Source organism: Mustela nivalis (genome assembly GCF_964662115.1).
Source record: "Mustela nivalis genome assembly, chromosome: 6".
In the NCBI taxonomy this organism is placed as follows: domain Eukaryota; kingdom Metazoa; phylum Chordata; class Mammalia; order Carnivora; family Mustelidae; genus Mustela; species Mustela nivalis.
The window spans coordinates 61,113,520-61,136,678 of NC_139025.1; the positions used below are offsets into that span (position 1 = coordinate 61,113,520).

Consider the following 23,159-nt stretch of genomic DNA (forward strand, 5'->3'; position numbering starts at 1 on the left):
TCTAGAAGGCTTCATTGTGCCTTCCCTTTCACATCAAGAATTTAATTTTGCATTCCCTTTGTCTGTCTAAAGGCGCATTTCTGGTTTATTCCATGGATTTCATCTTCTTTAAAAAAAAAAAAAATCTCCTTATTGGCTAAAAGAAAGGAATAAAAATCAGATCCTTGATTAGTTTCTTTTGACCCAAGTTTTGGAAAGATGGGAATGTCTTAGTCATCAACTTCCAAATTTGCTCATTTTCTCTGCTGCACACAGAACCACCACCATTTTTATTATCTTTAAGACCCTCTCCTTCTGATGCTAATACTAAAAGACTCTTATGAATTTACCATTAATCAAGAAAACTCCTTCTGTATGTTTACGTAATCGAATACAGTAAGTTGAACTGCTCTTTTCAACCCAAGGATTGTGGTTCTAATCGGAGGATATATTTATTTCTGGCCATTGGGGGTCAATCAAGGCTGTGGCAGGAAGACCCAACCATCAGGAGGGGTGATTTATTCAGGCCCCCTAAACCTCTTCTTGAATAAAGTCAAATTCCAGATTTGACTCTGGAACAATCTAAATCTTTCCCTTTTTTGCTGGTTTTGGCCCAGCGTGAGGAAGCTTATGGAATTCTGTCCATATTTATAGCTGGGGGCTAATTCTACCCTGAGCTAACCTGCAATCAGGAAGGACATCTGGCCAGCCACTTCCCTAAGCTACCACATTTGGGAGCAGAACCAAGACCGAGGCAACTGAATCAGATCACCAAGTGATTGTCCCATTACCTGGGCAAGGAACCTCAGTTTCTCTCTTTATAACTTCAAGGGCACCAGTTTTTTCTCACTTCAGAAGCATATTACAAGCATATCGAGCCATTCTCTTCCATTGACCAACAGTACACAGGATTCGTTGAGGCCCCATGGAATGAACAAACCTCTGCTCAGCTGATGAAGCCAGACCCCAGATACTGTGCCTCCTGCTTGTACCCATCCCCCACAAGTAACCTCAGACAGCAGTCCTGATCCTGAGCTTCTCTCTGGTGCCCATGGCAACCCCATCTATTAATGCTGAAATGTTACTGCAGGTTTATTTTGTTTTTTGTTTTTTTTTTGTTTGTTTGTTTGTTTGTTTTCCTAGAACAGTTCTGAAATGAACTGTTGATGCTGCAGTTTTTGAACATCCTTCAACTTATGCAGAATTCACAGCCGGAACTTACCAGCCTGAATCCAATCAAGTTCTCTGAGACACACCATCTAAAAGCTGACTTATACTTTCTTACTGATTAAACCTGCCATTTAACAAAAGCGTTTTTGTATTTCAAAACTCACTTTCCTCCTTTCACTATTTTATTCTTAATTGCCATAGCAGAAAACTACTTTTGGGAGCAAACTCTCTTGCAAACTCTTACCTTCGATTTATGTGAACACACACACACACACACACACACACACACACACACTATGTAAGCACATGCATACATGCAATACTTAGAAGGAATAAGCGTTTTAAAGCTCATATTCTACATCCAGAAAATTCTATGTCGTTTCTTTACAATTTACCATTTCTTTGGGCTATCATATTAACCAATTGATATTGGTTGAGGACAGAACCTTAGAAACCCCCTCTGCACCAAAATATTCTATAAGTCACTTATTTGCAAATTCTTTATCAGCTTCTGAAAAAAATGACACAAACATCAATTTCTGTGAAGAAAATTGCTAGTGCCAAGTAACATTTGATATATTTGATAACATTTTCTGCTTTAACTTTCTTCCCTGTAGTATCCTTCTTCAGAGTACTCTTACTTTCACTGGAAATGGTAATTTACTCATTTTTCCATTCTTGCTTCTCTAATAATTATTTTTTAAGATTTTTTAAACCTTATTTTAGCGGCCCCTGGGTGGCTCAGTCAGTTAAGCATCTGTCTGCCTTCAGCTCAGGTCATGATCCCAGAATCCTGGGATCGAGCCCCGCATCAGGCTCCCTGCTCGGTGGAGAATCTGCTTCTCTCTCTGCCTCACTCCCAACCCGCTTGTGCTCATCCTCTCTCTCTCAAATAAATAAATGAAATCTAAAAAAATAATAATAATAAAACCCTTTTGTTTTTATTTATTTATTTGACACAGAGGGAGAGAGACAGCAAGAAACAGAACACAGGTGGGAGAGAGAAAAGCAGTCTTCCTGCTGAGCAGAGAGCCTGATGTGGGGCTTGATCACAGCACTCTGGGATCATCTGAGCTGAAGGCAGATGCTTAAGGACTGAGCCACCTAGGCATCCCTAAAAAAAGAACAAACAAAAAACAAAAACAAAAAACCCTTTGTTTTAAAACTAACTCATCTAATGTGTCTGTCTTTAAGAGTTTAAAAACCCTAAATCTCTTTTATTTGTATGTCAACTGTTAAGGGAATGTCTTTTATAAACTACAAGAGAATGCCTAGTTAGAAGAGCCAGAACTCTATCCTGGAATCACCCACCTCTGAAATTCAGCCACTCCTTGGATAAACAGCAGCAGCTGTGAGAAAGCGCAGTGCTGCTAACATTGTACACCTGGCCAGGCAAGAAATGGAAATTCTCTACCTGAATTTGCAAGGTAAGAAGGGGAAAAAGGGATGCTTAAAAGCTGGAATGCAATGACCCTACATATGAATCTGAACCAAAAATTCAGTGTTCAAGATTGAATACTTACCATTAAAGATGGATAAGGCCATCATTAGAGAGAGGGTCTGCCTAGCAGCAAGCTAGGGCATGTCCTTCACGGGGAGAAAAGGCTGCCTCCTACAGCATTATTGAGGGTACCGCTGCAAGGTAATTACATTCTCTCTGTGCAGACCCAAGTAGAACCTACAGGAACATTTGTGAGAGCTGGTGGGCTGCCGCAGTTGTAGGGGATTGGTTAGTCATTCCAAAAGAAGAGAAGCTTTCTGGCTACTTTTGGGAAGGACTGGCATAGGCGGGAAGAGGTGAAACCTGACAGATCTGCTAAGCAAGGGCCAGGTAGTTTCAGTAAGAGATGGTCTTTTCCTGTGAAGTGCTCTATTAATTATCCATGTGGGCAGGAACTGTTTCTCTTGAGCAGTTACTGATAGATATTCAAACAGTTAATGAAACTCCATCTGTATAGGAGCTTGCAAGTGAGAGTGCGGGCTGAATTCATTAATTTCAGATGTGAGGCTTTTTTCTTCTTCTTCTTAAAGCAAGGAAAAAACCCACTGTTTCGAACAAACAGTATTTGTAAAGTTCTGAAAAGACACTGCTACTAGAAATGGGGAGAAAAAAAATGCTTTCAAGCAAACCCTTCTGTGTTTAAAATGAAAAACAATGGTAAAGGTTTCCATATGTAATTAAAATCTCATTCTGAAGTTAGCACTGTCACTGGCTTCCAAAGGACTCAATTAACAGGGAACTGCCAAGAATATGATATCTTCTTTGAGACGCTTTAACAAATGCTCCTAAGTAGACAAGAGGTTGGATAGTAGCTTTTCCTTCCAAATGATAAGCAATTGCTGTTCATTCCTGGGTAGAAGAAAAGGATAAGAAAAGAAGGTTTATAATATGACAATTGTGTTTTTAAGTGGGCATATGTATCATTAGACCGATGCTAAAATTCAGACTGAAAATGATATCTAACTTAACGTAGCTATGAAAATTACTTATTTCTTTACAAATAAATACAACCACCACCACCACCCACCCTTCACCTGAGAAGGGAATGGTGCTCAGTCCACACACACTTGACCAATGTCTCCTTTCCAGACGGTCTTTCTTACAATTGAAGACTAAATGCACAGTCCTGGGGTTCATCTAACCCTTCCAAGCACTGGGTTTCCCAACTGCCTGGGACACTATCAGAGTTTCATCTCAAAAGTACTGAGATGAAAAGCACACCTCCATTGGTGTGCGGCAATAGAAGCAAGATGGGACAACTTCGGTCATTCTGCATGGAAATGATGTGGACAACCAAGCCATTCAGCCATGGGCGATTTGATTAAGCACTGTTTCAGGTGTCTTGCCTCTTCTAGTTGCTGAAAATTGGGTCTGAGGAATTCAGCATCTGAAGCAACCCACTGCATACCTGAGCACTGACAGATCTGGGCTCTCACGCCCTGAAGAGCATAGACCTTGTGGACACTTGGGAAAAAGGCAACAACAGTGCCCACTCATAAAGCGAATGTCCCAAAACAGGGGCACCTGGTAATTAAAGTACAAACACCAACAAGCTATCTGTGAGCTTTACCTGTGAGGACTAGGAAAGCTAAACACCTTAATTTCTAGACTTTCCCTTTGATCACAGAAGCAGACCCTGGGAATTTTTCGATTCCTTTTCTTACAGGCCTTTTTTTTTTTTTTTTTTTTTTTTTTGGTCCTTAATGGAGATCTTGAACTGCAGAGCCGCCGTGTCAGAACTCAGATGGTTAACATTCACTTCTTGCTGTTTTATTGCATATTACTGTGCGCGCCTGAGCAGCGGGAGCAGATTCGGGCAATTACAATCAAGTCAGGGCACACGCCGCGGCGGAGCAACACGGGCATGATGAGGATACTGATGAGGCACTTATCGAAAACCCCACATCATCCACACTCATCAGCCACAACATGTCACCCCAAATGAGGCATCAGCTGCCTTCAAAAGGCTCATTGCACAGTGTTTACCGCTTCCCTCGGACCCACTTTTGATTTTACGGTCAGAGCTGGGTTCAAACAGCAGCTGTCTGGCAAAGACAGGTCTGAGGCTTCTAGCAGCTTCCCCCAGAATTCTGAGGCTTTGTCTGGGGGAGGTTTGGGGAGCAGGTCCTGGCAAGGCGAGAGGACGCGGGAAGGCAGAGAAGTGTCCAGTTCCGTTTCTCTTAAAGAGGAATCTCTTTCCCAGAAGGGGCCCTTGATTAATTTCAAGCACTAGTACACAGTGGTGGCATAATGGGGGTGGGGGTAGGGAAGCAGAAGAAGGAGCCTTTCACAGATCTCCTTAAAATAGTAACAGGGTAGGTAGGACCTCTCAGGAAGACAAAAGTCCTAGAAAGGTCAATCCCTTTGGAAAAGAAGGATCCAACCAGGAGAGCCATTCAAGTGGTAATTTTTAATTCTTTCATCATCAACTCATTCTTGGGTGGTTGGGGGTGGCATTTATTAGCAATTTAAAGGAAGACTTTATTTCAAAAACCTTGTTTTCCTGCTACAGAGGAAAGTAGATATATTCCTAGGAACATTCTTTCAAACTACGTTGCTCTGGGTTAGCACAACTTGGCCCTAAACACCTGGGGGGAATCTATTTGTGTACTTTGAGGAAAAAAAAAAAAAAAAAAAAGAATATGAGAAACTAATGCCATCTATTTCTGTCATTCCTGGCAGGGAGAGGGAATTAGACTGATAATTCTTTGCACATTTTTTTCCTACGGTTGGATTGTCAATGTCATTTATTTTAAAGCTAAATGCTCTTAATTTTGTAAAAACATCCTACATTAAAACATTTTCCAGTTAGATCTGGACTACTTGATCCAATACCAATAAAAAGCCACACAGGTTTTAAATTTTTCCCTTTTTCAGCTGCAACACCCCCTCCAACCAAGCCCTAGTGAGTGCCATCTCAACACAAAGCTGCCACAATGAACGGCAGCGTGTGACATCAAGCCTCACATGAGGCAAGCATGGAATAAAGGCGGGCCTCCTCTCCCCACATTATTGGTCTTGGAGATAGTAACACATCCAGAGCATCGTTCAGCAAGGGGCTAGAGGAGATTGGATAGATTCAGAGAGACACTGTGGGCATGGGCCAGGCCACCAAGCAGAACCACAGACCTGTCAGTTTGAGGTGTTCCTTTCCATACCAGGTACTAGGGGTCATGAACTCTCTTCCTTTTCATTTTAAGCACAACCATTTCTAGTTTCTTTGCACAATTTTCTTAAACTCTGTGCCCAATGCAGGGCTGGAGCTCACAACCCTGAGATCAGGAATTGCACACTGACTCAAGAGTTGCATTGTCCAAGGCAGCCAGGCAGTTTGTGTGTGTATGTGTGTGTGTGTGTGTGTGTGTGTGTTTTAAGATTTTATTTATTTATTTGACAGAGAGCAAGATCACAAGTAGGCAGAGAGGCAGCCCCGAGGTGGGGCTCCATCCCAGAACCCTGAGATCATGACCTGAGCTGAAGGCAGAGGCTTAACCCACTGAGCCACGCAGGTGCCCCAGCCAGTCATTTCTACTTGTACAATTTTTATATGTGATTCTGAAGCAGGTGCCATTAGGCTTTTAATGGTATTTTAACATCTTTACAAAAAGTATGGAGCCGAACTCAATACTTTGATAGACTTCTGAGTTTGAGTAACTGTGATAATTATGATAAATTAATTTACTTTTTCTGGTAAGTCATTTTATTCACTCTTCAAAACTAACTTAAACCAGATGTTGCCAGAAATTTCAGGAAAGGGGCTCCTTCACCTCCATTCTGTCTCAGACGTTGTGGTGGTTTTTTTTTTCTTTCTAGGCCCCTTTATCTTCTAAACCTTCTTAAACTCCTTTCATGTCTCTTACTTGATGATATTCCAGATTGGCCCTTTCTGCCCAAATTTTACTATAGTTTCTAGGGACCTTTCCTTAAATTTAACTCACAGGTTTCTATCACATGCTTGGATTCAAGGGAAAACACCATGACACGGTCTAGGATGGTGGCCACAAAGCTCAGGGTGACACTAGGCTTTGTTAGCTCCAGAGGAGCCAAGGCAAGCATATGCCTACATTTCCCTTTGTCATCTTAGACATCTCAGTGCCTCCAGTAAGAAAGAGGAGACCTGATGCCCCAAGAACTTGTGTTTATCAGACAATTGTAAGTGAATACTAAAAGCAATACAAAATACAAATGCAGAAAAGAAAATGGGTGAGTACCAAGGGGATGGCAAAGAATTTTGCCATTGAGTTAAAATTAACTCAAGAATCTCAAATCCATCTTGGTCCTTCCAAGTTTTCCTTATGACTGATTTTCACTAAGTCCTGTCTTATCAACGTTTCACTTAGTATTTCTTTTTGGAGCTCTTCAAGTAGGTGGCATCTATCTATGATATATATATGGAGAAATGGGTATTTAGTTAGACTTCCATGGCACTTACAGAAAGGATTCATTAAGCAATCAGATTTGCATCGACATTAGCAACCTTCTAACCGTCAACAATGCCTGCCTTGGTAACCAGTTCTGGGGGTTGCCAATATTCCTTAGAATTCTTTAGGAAATTTTAGTATCATTGGTTTTGTGTCTATGTGTGTGCATGTTTAAAATTTCTACATATTGGATACCCTTCTATGTCTTGCTCCTGATAGAAGGGGTTGGGGAGAAGGCAGGAGAGGGACTGCAAATTAAAATGCAGCATGATAAATTCTAGGCAGTTATCCAAACCAAATGAAAAGGAATTATTCCTGTAGAGCATTCACAGAAACTCACTGGTCAGAAGGCTACTGAGTCTCCTAGTTTTCAACATCTGGTTTAGGAATCCACAAAAAATCCTGCAGGATCCTTGCTGGGAGCTTCAGAGAAGATCCAGGTAAGAAAGAGGCGGTTTGCAAGTGTGTATTCACATGAGGCATGCACATCTGAAGTGTGTGTGTGTGTGTGTGTCTGTGTCTGTGTGTGTGTGTGTTATCTCTTTGTGGGGTCATCATCTAACGCTCTTTGTGATGCACATTCTAAATTAGGCAAAAGGGATGAATCTTTCAAATGCAGATCATGTTTGCATTAGAAGAGCAATGAGAACACTTGTCAGTTTCAGAACATTTATGTGCTAGAAGTACTGTTAGCAGAAGAGCAGTTTAGATAAATTCAAGACTTTTTTTGCTGATCACAAACATTAAGCTTCACACCTGAAGCCCTCAGCCCCCCGCTGTGCTCTAATCCTGGCACCATTCACCCTTAGAGACTCAGAGTGCTGTGCCTCAGCTCTCAAACCTTTGATTGCCCTTACTTTGAATGCCACCACCTGCAAAAATGCCTTTTTATTCCCTTTGAGCCTCTTGAGAAGGAAGTAAAAATGATAATTCATGACAAACATTAATTAATTGTTTACAAGATGATCTTTTCTTTTTCCAACTTCTGTTCAGCAGACATGTTGAACTGCAAGATTCCACTCGCAACACCAGCGTCCGTCAAGAGGCCTGCATTGTTGTTTCTCACTGAGGCATAGGACCGACTGCAGGCCATTGTTTCTAAAGCTCAAGTGGGCCTGTCTGGTTCGGGTTGGAAGAATAGGGGTGACATGCGTGAGTTCCCCAGTATAAAAGAACTACCAGTTCTAGAAGGGTACAGGAGTTTAGCCACTAATGCAGAGTAAATAAACATTTTTCACCACCTCTTGCTCCATGTGATTTTTTTTTTTTAAAGGTCAAGAGCTGCCATTACAATATTTTAAAAGCTTCAAATTATGCTTAAAGAACATATCACTAAACTCAGAGAAACCTTATCAGAATTGAGGAACCTACTGTGATTGGTCCTTGAGTTTATCATCACTGGGACTGGGACTGCAAAAGGAATGCAGGTGCCCCATTGTTTCTGATCTCCTGCCATTTCTCAAAGTGGATGTTGCCCAACTTCTTCCAAATTTTCTTGGAACTACAGAGAGTGCTGAGACACTTCAATTTCAAAATTTCATATGGTCCACACATTCTGGAGCGGCAAGAGTAAAGGGCAGGGACATTTCACCACAGACATGTCCAAAATGCAGAGAATGGGTCATGTTCCTGTGACATTTCCAAATGTGTGTGAAAGAAACAAGAAAGGAGTAAAAGGCAGAGGGAGATTTCTTTTTTAAATTAAAGAATAAAAAGCTTACTTCAAGGAAGTGTAGAGTAACAGCAGAAAGACTTCCTCAGCAACTAAGGTTTTCAGATTTCAAATTAGGAGCCCTTAGATCACAGCTGCTAGGCTAAAAATCAATTCTATATTTTCTGAGTTAATACTACGGATTGCACTTAACAGACATGGAGACTAATAAGGTATGCAGAAGGAGTAAAAGCAGCGCACACACACAAATTCAGGCCTTAGTTTTGGCCATGATCCAGCACAATGATGTTTCAACCAGATTTGAAAAAAAAAAAAAAAATCAATAACATCTGTGGTATAATGGTTAATTAAAGCAGCTCTTCAGCAGAGCTCAGGAGGAGAGGCTCGGCCTGAAATTCAGACAGCTGAAGCTTGATTATCAGGAAAGAATGCTTTTTTAGCTACGAGTGGATAGGCCAAAAGCTGCAGTGTGCCGAAATGGGGAGAAAAATTGCTTTTATTTTAACTTTCTTTTGGTAATCAATACATGCTTTTCACCTGTATTAGGACACTGCTCCAATGCAAAGCCTGCAGCAACAATTCTAGCTACCATCTTTTGAAACTCAGGTTTGAAAAGGAACCCCTAGCCCCTGCAAAGCGAAGAAACAAAGATGCAGGTGTGGGTGCATGTCCTGAAGACCAGTCTCTAGATGGTCTGACGGCTTAATCAATACCTGTGAGCAAAGCTGATCTGACCTTGGGATACAAAGAGGTCAAAGCCAAAGCACTAAAGTGGCACAATAAAACTACTAAAAATTCTCAAGGAAACTATGAAGAGCAGGGTCATATTTTCCGCTTTTCCCAACTGTTCTGAGTACTGTGCGAGGGATGTTTTCCTCACCTTTTTAAGGACAAACGTCAAAGAATCAACACTGATGTGTGCTGGCCACAGACCGCAAAGTCAGTAGGTGACTTCTCTAAAGAGAGAACTGTTGGTAACAACCCATCTGACTATTGGCACCTTGCACTGATTTCTGTCTTGACTAGAAATGTCTATGAGGGCCACAAATTTCCAAACTCCCTCTAGTCAACTGCCTTCAGAAAAGGGTCAGAGTGAGGGTTTCAGGAGTTTCATGACAGAGAGAAACTGGAGTGAGATCCTCGAGGAGGGGGAAGAGTTTCCATACAGACAAGGTTGAGAAAAAGGCAGAGAAGGCATTCAGAATTGATGTACACTTGTGTAAATTATAGAAACTGTTTAGAAGAATATGTATATGATAAGTGATACAAATGTTTTATAAAATCTTCATAATCCATTTTCATATTTTATATTGGCTCTCCTTATTTTAAAAATTATCAGGATCAGAGATTCCTTTATAGCTACCACAATCAACTAGTTCTTCTTCCATTTGGCCACACTCTCTCACTGGAGGTTGGAAAATTTACGGGCGTTTTCTCTAAATTAAATGCATCCAGCATCTTTGGCTCTTAACCAAGTCCAGAATTTATTTATTTGCCAGCATTTAGTCACATACTTAGCAACATGGAACTGGGAGATGTAGAATTTATTCTAGAGTCACCTGTTCACCCAGAAGTCATGTTAAAATAACCATATTAGGTCCAAGCAGTAGCTGTTCATGCCAACCTCAGTGTCAGCAAACCAAAACTTCATTCAGTTTCTATGCTTGGGCTCTCCCAAAAGAGGAAGGCTTGGGTCAACCACTTAGTGCCTGCCTCTCAGCATAAGTCAATATTATGAAAATATTGTGTTTTTCTGAAGACTTTACAAATCATGAATTGACTGTAGAATTTTTTTCATTTGGCAAGGAAAAATGCTATAAATATATATGATTCAGGTATTTTTAATAGGAGAAATACATGCACAAATGAAGATCAAATGAACAGATTTGAAAAATGCTTTGAAGATGGCATTAAGTATTATGTAAACATACACATAAAGGGTTGCATTATGTTTGTTATATTAACACGTTTTCATTAGGATTTCCAAAGAAAGTAAAGGAGGTATCACTGGGATAAGTTTTAATGCAGACTGGCATGATAAAAAGATTTATACTGTGCAGAGAGATAGCTCATAGATGCTGAGGTAGCATTTTAGTTGAAAATGAAGTAATATATATGATGGAGTATAATTCATTCATTCAACAGTGGTTACCTGTAGGATATGACAGGGAAAAGTAAGGAGGAATATTAACCTAGGACGAACTGAGTAATACAGCAAATGTGACACTCTCATGATGTAAAATTTTGCTATTTGAATATTCAAAGCCTGTAGGTCAATTAAACTCTAAATCCAATTTCTAAGTGAAACTCACTTAATTTTTATTTTCTGTGAGAATTACACCTGGGAGAATACTAAAATGACTCATAACCACTTAGCCAGTAACATCACTAGCTACCTACTATAGGGAATTTCAACACTTCTTAGGGTTTTTTCCTTCGTTTTGTTTTGTTGGAATAGTCACTGCACACTAAATACACCATTAGAAGAACAAATATTAATGCCTAGAACTTTTCATTTTGAGCCCTTTATGCACATCACCAACTTAATTCAAATAACATTAGCAAGGCAGGCAGTATATAAAGTAATGCCTATTTTACAGATGGGAGAATATGGCAAAATTGCTTAACTCAAAGGTGGGGGTTGAAGTGGCTATGACCACAATGAAATGAAATTCTTAGATCCCCAAAATGTGTTGCAGACTGTGTGTCTTTTATTTTTAAAATACTCTTTTGGGGCGCCTGGGGGACTCAGTTGATTAAGTGTCTGCCTTCCGCTCAGTCATGATCCCAGGGCCCCAGGATGGAGCCCTGGATCGGGCTCCCTGCTCAGCCAGCAGTCTGCATCTCCTTCTGGCCCCCAGCCCCAGCTCATGTCCTCTCTCAGTCTCTCTTGCTCTCTCTCAAATAAGTAAATAAAATCTTAAAAAAAAAAAAAAATGTTCTTTTGCCATTAGACTGGTAATCAAAGTGGAATCAGACTCAATAGGTCTATCGTATCTGATTTGTAGTAAGTACTAAGGACCCAATGTGCTGTGTCTAGCTCATCGTTAATTATCCTGTAAAAAGTCCTGATTTATGACCATTTGTCTCATCATTTAGTTTCTATGGCCCTTAGTGTTACCATATGTAAATTTTGCAGAATAGTTTCATACTTAGTTATTAACCATACATACCTACCTCACATGCTTATATGAGATAAAGGTGGTGAATGTTTGAAAACTCAACTCAATTTCAGTTGTCTTCTGCACAGCATACTCCAAACTCCCCTAAACACAAAGAAAGAAAAACTTACGCTGCCTAAAAAACCAACAACTCAATGCCGGCATCTTAGAGAATTATATTTACTAAAACTTTACTTACTTTCCTTAGAGAAGTATAAGACTGAGAAAGCTATAATGAGATAAATAATAATCAGCCTATGATATGTCTCAACAACCGAACAGCCCTTTCTCATCTACGGCCGACATTTCTGCCTGGCTTATTCAACACTATTCCCAAGCCCCCTCTTCTCTGCCCCAGAAACACTAGCTCTGCAGACAAGCCAATGTGGTCTCGTTCTTCTTCCTTGTGCCTCCACTGGAAAACTTAGAGACTGGCTCTTAAAACCACATGAGGACACGAATGTAGATAAAAAACCAATACTCTCAGGATCACAGAATGGAAAGAAAGGAAGTTGGTAATAGCTGAACTGCCAGTCCAATCCTGAAACTGCCCACCCATAGGCATAATGGGTAAACAAACATTGTCACAGTCTTTAACTGTTAGGTTTTTGTTACTTGTAGCTGAAAATATTCCTAACTGAAATATCACACAGAAAATGGTGGGAAGGAACATAGCTTCACCATAGTTACATTTCCTCTCTGGCTCAGGACAGATATAACTGGGAAGCTCTCCACTACTGTGCAGATATTATATTTTATAATAAATCATTTTTATGTCTCTGATAACACAAAAGGAATCAGTGCGTAAGAAAATATATAAAGTCCAGAAATACACAAAGGAAAGAGAGAATCACCCATAATCTCACTACTTAGAGATAACAGCTATGAATATTTTCCTATATATACCTCTCTTAAGTTGTTAAAAATCAGAAGCATACATTTCTCATTTCCCTCTGTCAAACTACAGGTATATAAACCATGCATAAATATGTATACACATTATTTCATAAAATAAAATCATTCTAACCCATTCAACTGTATTTTCTCTTTTAATATATGTTGAAGATATTTCCATGCTAATCAACATCTATTTGCATGGATATACATTTGACTGTATAGAGTTTCACTGGATGGTGATACCTAAATTTATTTTAACATCTAAAAATTTTAGATATTAAAAAACAGCATTTGGCATTCAATTATATACATAAGATACATATATTTCTCTTGGTACAAAAACATAAATATATACTTCTATCTAAATATAAATACACATATATCCCTTTCAAATTTTAAAAAAATTTCACCTGTTTGCAGGTTTGATTATCTTTTTCTACTAATTAATATTTTATATATTTATCTATTGCATTTTTTAAGGATTAGGTTCTAAAACTAGTATTTTTAAAAATTTTTATTTTATTTAAATTCATTTAATTAACATATAGTGTAATATTAGTTTCATAGGTAGAGTTCAGTGATTCATTAGTTGCATATAACACATGTGCTCATTATATTATCTTAATGGCTTTATGATACTTTGCTATCTGGGAATATTAGCATTTAATCACTATTTCTGTTAGTCACTTAGACTATTCCCAACTTTCGTTGCAAAAAGTCATCAACCCAAAACAAAATTATTTACATATGTCCAAGATAATTTTCTTAAGGTATATTCCTAAAAGTAGAATTACTGGGGTCAAAAAGAATATTTACATTTAAAAAAAAATGATTTTAGTTATTTATTTGTCAGAGAGAGAGAGAGAGAGCGGGAGCAAGTACAAGCAGGTAGAACAGCAGGGAGAGGGAGAAGTAGGGAAGAAGAACAGGGAGAAGCTCCCTATTCCCCAGGAATCCTGCTGCAGAGCTCAATCCCAGGACCCTGAGATCATGACCCAAGCTGAAAGCAGACGCTTAACCAACTGAGCCACCCAGGCGTCCCTACATTTTTTTTTTTTTTAAGATTTTATTTATTTTATTTGATGGAGAGAAATCACAAGTAGGCAGAGAGAGGGGGGGGGGGAAGCAGGCTCCCTGCTGAGCAGAGAGCCCCATAGGGGGCTGGATCCCAGGACACTGAGATCATGACCTGAGTCAAAGGCAGAGGCTTAACCCACTGAGCCACCCAGGTGCCCCAGTCCCTACATTTTTTTTAATTAAGTTTTTAATTTTAATTCCAGTATTACTAACATACAGTGTTACATTAGTCTCAAGTGTACAATACAGTGATTCAACAAATCTATATATTACTCAGTGCTCATCATGATACGTGTACAATTTGAGCATTTACATTTTTAAAGCTTTTAATGTATTTTTAAATGGTTGTCCAAAACCATTGTAATACCTTGCACTTCTGCTAACAGTGTAAGAATATCCATTTCCCTGAAACTGGAATGCATCTGGAGGAAGACAAAATACTCTTCCCCACTGACCCCTTATTTCCTCAACTATGTACATTTACAAAATGCCTTTGCCAGAAACTTACAAAAAAAAAGAAACAAAGTTGGACACCTGGGTGGCTCAGTTGTTAAGCATCTGCCTTTGGCTCAGGTCATGATCCCAGATCAAGGCCCATATCCGGCTTCCTGCTTGGCAGGAAGCCTGCTTCTCCTTCTCCCCCTCCCCGTTTGTGTTCCCTCTCTCTCTGTGTCTCTCTCCAACAAATAAATGAATAAAAAAAAACTTAAAAAAAAAAAAAGAAACAAAGTTGAATGTGTTAGAAATTCGCATGGGCAGTGGTAGGCAGAGTCCTGGCAAGGGCACTCCCTACCAATAAGCAGTAGAGGCTGGGGCACAGCAGGGCAAGTGGGAAGGAACAGAAGCTGCAGCAGAGAGAGATGCCTGGGGGTTTCACTGTTTGCAGGTAGCAAACAGGGTGCTGGAAGGTGGAAGAAGAGCTCACCTAAGTGTATCATGGCTAAAAAAAAAAACAACACTACTTTGATTCATCCTTCATGGATGATATCCAAAACACTCCCTCTTCACACACCTTCAAACCATAAAAGGCAAAATTTTCTACAGAGAAGAAAAAAGTGTGGCCTCCTATTTCCATTCTTCAAAGTAAATACCCAAATTATACAGAGTGAAAAGGGACAGTAGGTCATGGTCCTAATAGATCATATTAAATGAAAACCAACTTGTCTTTCATATGTGAAGCCAACAGACTCTTAAAAGTATAATATGGTGCTGCTCTAGTAGATACAGATCCCAAATTATATGAACATGCAATACACATTATATGCCTAGAGTCAACTTTATCAATGGGAAAATCCAATATGAACCCCACTGATGATTTCTATTACTAAACAGATTTTTTTAATGATAAAATTATAAAATTCTAATTTAAAAAAGTCTAGGGGTGCCTGGGTGGCTCAGTCAGTTGGGCACCCGACTCTTGATTTCGGCTCAGGACTGTGAGTTGGAGCCTCTGCGAGATTCTTTCTCTCCTTCTCCCTCTTTCTCTTCCCCTTTCTCCCCCCCCCCAAATAAAATAAAATAAGTCTATTGAGGAGCCCAACTAGATAGGATACCTAAAAGTGAGAGACATTAGTTTTGTTCACAGGTGCTGGGGGTCACTGAAGGAGCTAGAGCTGTAGGGGCACAGCTTGTATTTCTCTTTATAAATAAGAACTTGATGGGAAAGGTTTAGGCTGGGCCCTCAGGTACTGGATCCATGCTTCTGGGCTCTCCCCTGGCTGGTGGGGGTCTCCCTCCACTAGAAGAGTTGACAGTTTCTAGCCAAGGCTGAGTGAGGTATCCAGTGAGCATGGTAGGCACAGTGCCTTGGGCCTACAACACTTTTTTAAGGATCCAAAAATTTGTTACTTTTTCATTTCTTTGAAAATCAGGACTAAGGCAGGGTCTGGCAGAAAGAGAACAGTCCTGGGTTCTAGGCCAATTCTTCCATGAATTGGCCCGATGGTCCTGAGTTCAGGACCACTTTAACGAGGCTTTGGGAATTCAGAGAAGAACACTGTATCCTTATGAATGAAGAATGTTCAGGAAACACAATATGCGCTTGCACAGGGCTTGAAGAAATGCTAGAATCTAATTTGGTAGCTGCTGAATGGCACGCATCTACAGAACAGTTGGCCTTCTAATCATCTGATTTACCGCTTGTACTTTTCTTCAGTGCCTTTTGTCAATACCTAGTCTCCCTATGTTAGATCATGACGTTATGTGTGTGTTCTAAGCAGGAAGCACTTTAAAAAGGAAGCCATGCCTTTTAGCACCAGTTATTCACTAGACTTTAAGAATTTCTCCTTTTCATTGAAAAGGAACATACAGTTCTCTAGATATTGTAGCCTAAAGGAAAATGGGCTGTCAGCAAAAGAGGTAATTTAGCCAGAATTCCTGTGCTCTGTACTTGAGCTACAAACAGGGTCTTCATAAGGGCCTTGTGCACTTTTAAACTTTAATAACTCGGGTTGTACGTGTTAGAGAAACAATCTGTAAACGGTACTCAAAGGTAAATGTATTAAAGTTTAGGACAACTACATTGCACAACTGCACACAATATGTACTCATTTCAGATCCTGTGACAAATGAAATATGGCCAGCAGAATTGAAGTTCATGACAGCTCTAAGAAGAAAATTGAATTTGCCTTTAAATTCCATTTACAGTATACTATCATGTCTACCTCGTATGCTTTTGAAGTTAAAAGTTTAATAATGGCACAGAGACTTTATAAAGATCCTGTACTTGAATTCAGTGATAAGTATAGTTTGAGAGAACATCACACCATCTCTTAGCAAAGATAATATACCTGCTTACTTTGTCTGCTTTTAAAACAGCTTCAGAAACAGAAAGTAGAGTAAGTCTCCACAGTTGGTACAACTCAGTAAACAACAATAAAACAGAATATCTGAAACCAGAGCCAAGTTCCAAGCTTTGCCAAGAGCTTGGCTGAGTGACTCAGAAAAATCAGTTCCCTCTCCTGTACCCCAGGTTTCTTGATTCCATGCTAAAAACAGAGTTACAGGGGCCACCAACTCTTTGTCACATGGTGTTTATGAACCTCTATGCGTGTGTACAAGGAAAAGAGTTACTGTCTTACCCTTTATATTTGCCTAGTCAAAAGTCTATTCCAGTGTATCTCAATATGAGGACAAAACACTAGGAAAAAGCACAAAACAAATGGAGTTACTATTCCCTGTTTCCCAAACTACAGGTTGCAAATCTACCCAAAAAATCTGGGTGTGTGCATTTGAGAGGGGGAACAAGAATGAGGTTCTCTTAAAGTCCTTGCTGAACACATAGAGCCGAGAGCTGGGACAGAGTTACACAATTTGCAGATTGCTTTGGCTGGCCTCTGTGTGCTTTGCAAAGTGATTCATTTCCTTTATTTGGTCAAGATAGAGAAATATTGGGCACATACAAATTTGATGTGGTTTTTGATTGAAATAGTTTATCAGGTAAGTAGGTAAGATTTCATGATAGAGGGGCACCTGGGTGGCTCAGTGGGTTAAAGCCTCTGCCTTTGGCTCGGGTCATGATCCCAGGGTCCTGGAATCGTGCCCCACATCAGGATCTCTGCTTAGCGGGGAGCCTGCTTCCCTCTCTCTCTCTCTGCCTGCCTCTCTGCCTACTTGTGATCTCTGTCTGTCAAATAAATAAATAAAATATTAAAAAAAAAAGATTTCATGATAAACATGGAGAGCATTTTAACATTTAAGACTAAGGGCAGCTGGAGAAAACGGTGTAATCCAAAGATGTCCATATTCCCAGCTTCCCCTCCTGGAAACTTCTGCTCCTCCTCATTGCTTTCCTGCTTTCCTGGAGGGACACAGGTATTGTTCTGCTCCATCACAACATTCTTCCTAAGGGAATATGATAAACATCTTCACACTTGGGGCTCCTGGGTGGCTCAGTGGGTTATGCCTCTGCCTTTGACTCCGGTCATGATCTCAGAGTCCTGGGATCGAGCCCTGCATTGGGCTCTCTGCCTCCCCACCCCCCCACCCCCCACCGCTTCTGCTTCTCTGCCTAGTTGTGAACTCTGTCAAAAAAATAAATAAAATCTTTAAAAAAACAAAAAGCAAAAAAAACTCATCTTCACATTAAGTTGCAAGCTGCTACTAACTCCACCAGCGGTACTGTATTTTAATAGAAGCCAAGTTCAAGGAGTAAACTGACTGAATGATCAGTTTGACTGAATGGCTGAATGATTTCAGGCAATCCTGAAGCTGGAGAAATATCAAGGGGAAGCAAAAGCAAAGAGGCAGGCCTTGCTTAGGGCCCCGAAATTCTGGAGTGAGCAGTCTTCTCCCCGGTCAACTCTGCCTCAGCAGTTAGCTAGGCTCTACCCAAAGTAGGCCATGGGTTGCATGCAGACTTTGGGAGATAGTCTGGAAATGTAGATTTTGGGGTGACCTGGTGGGCTTCAATATTTGGGAAAAATGGACATGACATTGCTCCTCTGGAGTTTTTTCTTCAAAGTCCTCAGATAAGACTGGAAAGAAAGACTTCAGCTTTCCAGCTGGAAACCTGGAAAGCTGAAGAAGCAGCTAATATCTCAATTGCCATTGACTCAAGAATAGGCAGTGGGCTAAGCCCCTTAGCTCTAGGGCTGCCGCAGGAGGGGCCCTTGGACCAGTAAAGGCAGGAATTACTCCATTTAATAGAATTTAACCAAACAAAGATGTACTCTATTCTGGACTGTCTATTTATAACTTTGAAGGCATAAATTAGAAAAAGTTCATCTATGCTGGTATTGGCTTGAAAAGATTTTGTTGAATCCAAACTTTGGAGTAGAATCTTTTTTCAGAGTAAAGGTTTGGGGCTACTGAAATATGTTGTTGCCTCCATCCCACTCGTTTTTCATTAGGAGCTTTCCAAAAATGTTATACTATTATTGTATTGTTATTTGATTTGTGGTAATGTATTTGAACACTCACTCCAAACTCTCTTCCTTGGCCTATCTTTGATAGAATTGCCCTCTCTTTATAAATAGGGCAGGTAGCCAGCATGCCTCAGACAAAAAAGTCCCAGTTTAAATGGAGCATCAATCAAAAGTACAAATGCCAAAGCTCTTTCCTGAAGTTCTCTGCTATCATTTGGGGAAAAAGAGAACACCTAATGCATCATCTTGATGCATATGGTCTTGCCCTCATAGGAAAAAGCTTTTAGAATGCTCAAGGCAGCATTTACAGCATTCAGACATTTTTAAAACTTTAATTCAAGTGTGAATTAGTACTCTTGGTTTGTTTCTTTTTTCCTTTTTTTTAAAGATTCTATTTATTTATTTGACAGACAGAGATCACAAGTAGGCAGAGAGACAGGCAGAGAGGAGAGAGAGGGAAGCAGGCTTCCCGCCTAGCAGGGAGCCCGACACGGGGCTGAATCCCAGGACCCCGAGACCATGACCCGAGCCAAAGGCAGAGGCTCTAACCCACTGAGCCACCCAGATGCCCCTTGGTTTGTTTCTTTTATGTCCTAGCTAACCTAAGGGTTTCACTGGGAAGTCTCTTGGTTAATGCTTGGCAAAATTGTTCTCATCTATGTTCCACCCATAGCGCTGGTGTCATACCTTCTAGTCCTGGTTCTTCTACCTAATCTCTCTGAACTTCAGTTTCCTTGTCTATAAAAAAAATAAAGACAGAAAAACAGAGACAATATCAATGTGTATTACTAAACAACAAGAAAGGTCCCTACACACCAAAACACGCACCTGCTAGAGGCTCTCACACAGAGGAGGAGTGAAAGCAGTACACCTCTGTTCTGCTTCTCCCTTATTATCCCTGCGTTCCTCATGGGGCAGACTGCTTTAGCTAACACTGACATTCCTTCCAGACAGACTGCTAAAAGGACTAAGGAAAAAAAACAAATTTTTATTATACTATTAAGCCAGAAAAGCATACTTGAATGAACTTTGTGCATCTCTTTAAGAAAATGTTTACAAATACCAGGATTTCTTCATTTCTGAATCAAATGCAGTACCAACGAGGACCAGTCCCATATGAGAGAAGGAAGTACAGTGAGGCCTCAGGTGTCCCTCAACAGTCTTGCTGTCTTCAGCGGTGGAAACCACACTGCCCCCTAACATGTCTCAGACTGTCACAGACTTAGATGAGATAAAGTTACAGTGAAGTGCTCTGCTCCCCCTTAAACAGTCTGCAATACGAAGCATTGTTATGACTCTACCATGACCTACAGCATAGTTAAGATGTTAAAAATAACTCTGGGCGCCTGGGTGGCTCAGTGGGTTAAGCCTCTGCCTTCAGCTCAGGTCATGATCTCAGGGTCCTGGGATTGAGCCCTATATCGAGCTCTCTGCTCAGCAAGAAGCCTGCTTCCCCCTCTTTCTCTGCCTGCCTCTCTGCCTACTTGTGATCTCTCTCTCTCTGTCAAATAAATAAATAAAATCTTAAAAAAAAAAAAAAAACTCTGCTATGTCTTTCCAGTTGTATATTGAATCAGGCTGTATGTTTGTTGGTACAGGAAGTCTTAAACTAGCATTATTTATTTGCATGAAGTAGTACTGAGTTTGGAATAGGGTTAGGAAAGCCCAAGAGGTCCTGTCATTTCCAATGCACTTTGTTTCACATACAGGTCTCAGAATTTGAGGCTACCTTAAAATCCCCCATACCTTGCTAAACCCTCTCTAAAGTATTTCTGCCTGGGCTCTTCCAGCTTGGACAGCAGTCCTTGGGGAATGGGAAACCTTCTTACCATTCATAGAGATCTGTTCCCTCTGTATATAGTTCTGATTATCAGAAAGTATACCTTTGGGCTCTAAATTATAATCTGCCTCCTTGAAACTGTTTTTAAGAGTGTTCGGTGAAAAAACTTTTTTTTTTTCCGGATAACAATGGTCATTTACACTTACTGTACAAAGCTCAGAAAATGCGACAAAAATATAAAAAATTAAAAATTACCCATTATCATGAAACCCCAAGATAACCACTTTGCTTTTCTTTATTTTAGTGCTCTCTCATACTCTCTCTAAACGATATCATATGACACATGCAACATTTTATTCTGCTTTTAAAAATTCTGGTAAGGTGTTTAAATTTCTCTGAAAACATAATTTTCCCCCCGACAGAATATTATAAAAATTTTCAACCTAAAGAAAAGTTGAAAGAATTTTACGGTGAATGGCCATAAATGAATCACTGAACTTCTGCCATTAACACTTCACTATGTTTATGGTTATCCCGCGTTTAGTCATCTATTCACCTCATGAACCCATCTTATCTTTTTGATGCACTGCAGACATTGCAGACATCATCACACTTCCTTCCAAAAAGTCAGCATTCATATTTTTAACTACAGTCCAATATTAATACTTTTCTGTGAAAAACTTACACATAGTGAAATACACAGATCTTAAGCATATATGCACTAAGTTTTGGCAGATGCACACCTGTGTAACCCAAGCCCGAATCAAGGTACTGAATATTATCCTAACCCCAGAAAGTGCCCTTATGTCCAATTAATCCTTGCCTGCATCACCAACCCCTAGTTTTGCCAAGTCATGAATTTCATGTCATTGCCTAGTATGAAATTCGTATGGCTGGGATCATACAGTATGCACTCTTCTGTGTGAAGCTTAAGTCTTTCAGTGTGTGGTTTTTTAACTTCTTTTTTAGATTTATCCATTTTGCTGTGTTATACACAAACAAGCAGTTGTTTGTTCCTTTTTACTGCTAGTTACTATCTCATTGTATGAATATACCAATTTATCCATTTTCCTACTGGACATCTGGCTAAGCCCAGTTTTTGACCATTACAAATAAATCTGCTATAAACATTCTTAGATGAGTTGTTTTGTGAATGTAAGTTTTTTCTTTTACATGAGTAAATATTTAAGAGTGGAATTTATGGATCTAGTGTGAGTATATGTTTATACTTAAGAAACTGTGAAACTTTATCTAAACTGGTTACACCATTTTATATTTCCAACAGCAATGTCTTAGAGTTCCAACTGATCTACAACCCTGTCAATATTTTATGTTGTAGTGTTTCTGACTACAGATATACTGGTGGGTATACAGTGGTATTTCATTATGCTTTTAATTTTAATTTGCATTGCCCTGATCACTAATGATGATGAACATTTTCCCATGTGCTTACCTGCTAATCAGATTGTTCTTTTTCTAACATGTCTTCTAAAATCTTTTGCCTGTTTTTAATTGGGTGTTTTGTCTTTTTATTGTTGAGTTTAGGAGTTCATTATATATCCTACTTTGTCTAACACGTGTTTTATGAATATTTTCTCCTGGTCTGTGGCTTCATTTTCTTAATGGATTTGAAAATATAATTGTTTAGTAACTACAAAAAAATTCAGTGTTATGAATTTGTATAGTTCATTTTACCACTTCTCTACTGTTGGGTACTGAGGGCTTTTCTGTTTCATTTACAAATAACATTGTGATGAACATTTCTGTACATCCTTTAATATTTTAAACACTCACCCTTTGCCACATGTGTTGAAACTCTTTTCCCATAGTTTGCCAACAGCACCTCAAATTTTTTAGACTGTTGAACTCTAAAAATACTTCTGAGCAGACACTTTGCATTTAGATAGGCCTAAACCTGATAAATTAGCTACAGACTTGAGCAAAATAACTTCCCTAAACCTCAATTTCCTCATCTTCATGGGACTGTTGTGTCAATGAGTTATGTAGTCCTTGACATAGTATCTAGTATACATTGTATGATGTGCTTAATAAATGTTAGAGAGCTTGACGATGATTTTTACTTTTGTTTTTATTTTTTTTAATGCTTTTTGTTTATTTTACCAATTTCAAGATCACTGAAATATTCACTTATGTTTTCTTCTTGTTTTTGGCTTCTTAAAAAATTTTCACTCAGCAATTCAACTCATATAATCTTCAAAAACCATCGTTTTTTTCTCCTCCATCCCCATAGTCAGAGCTCATTTTATGAATTACATAATTGAGTTGATATAGAATAGAACTGTCTAAACAAGGGTATATTAGTTCAACATTGCTGTGTAATAAATTATCCCCAAAACTTAGCAATTTAAAACAATAAACATTTATATGAATAAGTGTTAACAGTTTGCATTCTTTTGGTCCCCTTTTATAAAAATACCTCTAAAAAATTTTTTTTAAATCCTCTAGAATTTTTATCATGCCTCACTCTGACAGAGACATTCTTCATCATAATTTGGTGCAAACTCTTCAATTACCATAGTTCTAATAATTTCCTTATTTTGAATAGCTCTGTTAGATTCCTTTTGACACAATCATATTATTTTCTTCCTTTAACCTGCTCATGTAACAAATAGCAC

At 39.4% G+C, this 23,159-nt stretch overlaps 1 protein-coding gene across 2 annotated transcripts in view; it reads right to left on the reverse strand.

The window, feature by feature from the left end:
• Positions 1–2,464: 2,464 nt before the first annotated feature.
• Positions 2,465–23,159, reverse strand: part of LOC309868234 (uncharacterized protein) — a 50,322-nt gene continuing 29,627 nt past the window's right edge. For both annotated transcript variants that reach the window (XR_014313591.1, XM_082737816.1), the window contains exons 3-4: positions 11,921–12,009; positions 2,465–3,499 (exon numbers count right to left, since the gene is read on the reverse strand). Coding sequence is in view for 1 of the 2 variants with exons in the window: in XM_082737816.1 (XP_082593942.1) it covers positions 3,436–3,499; positions 11,921–12,009 (153 nt within the window). In the remaining variant the exon portion in view is untranslated. The remainder of the gene's footprint in view (positions 3,500–11,920; positions 12,010–23,159) is intronic.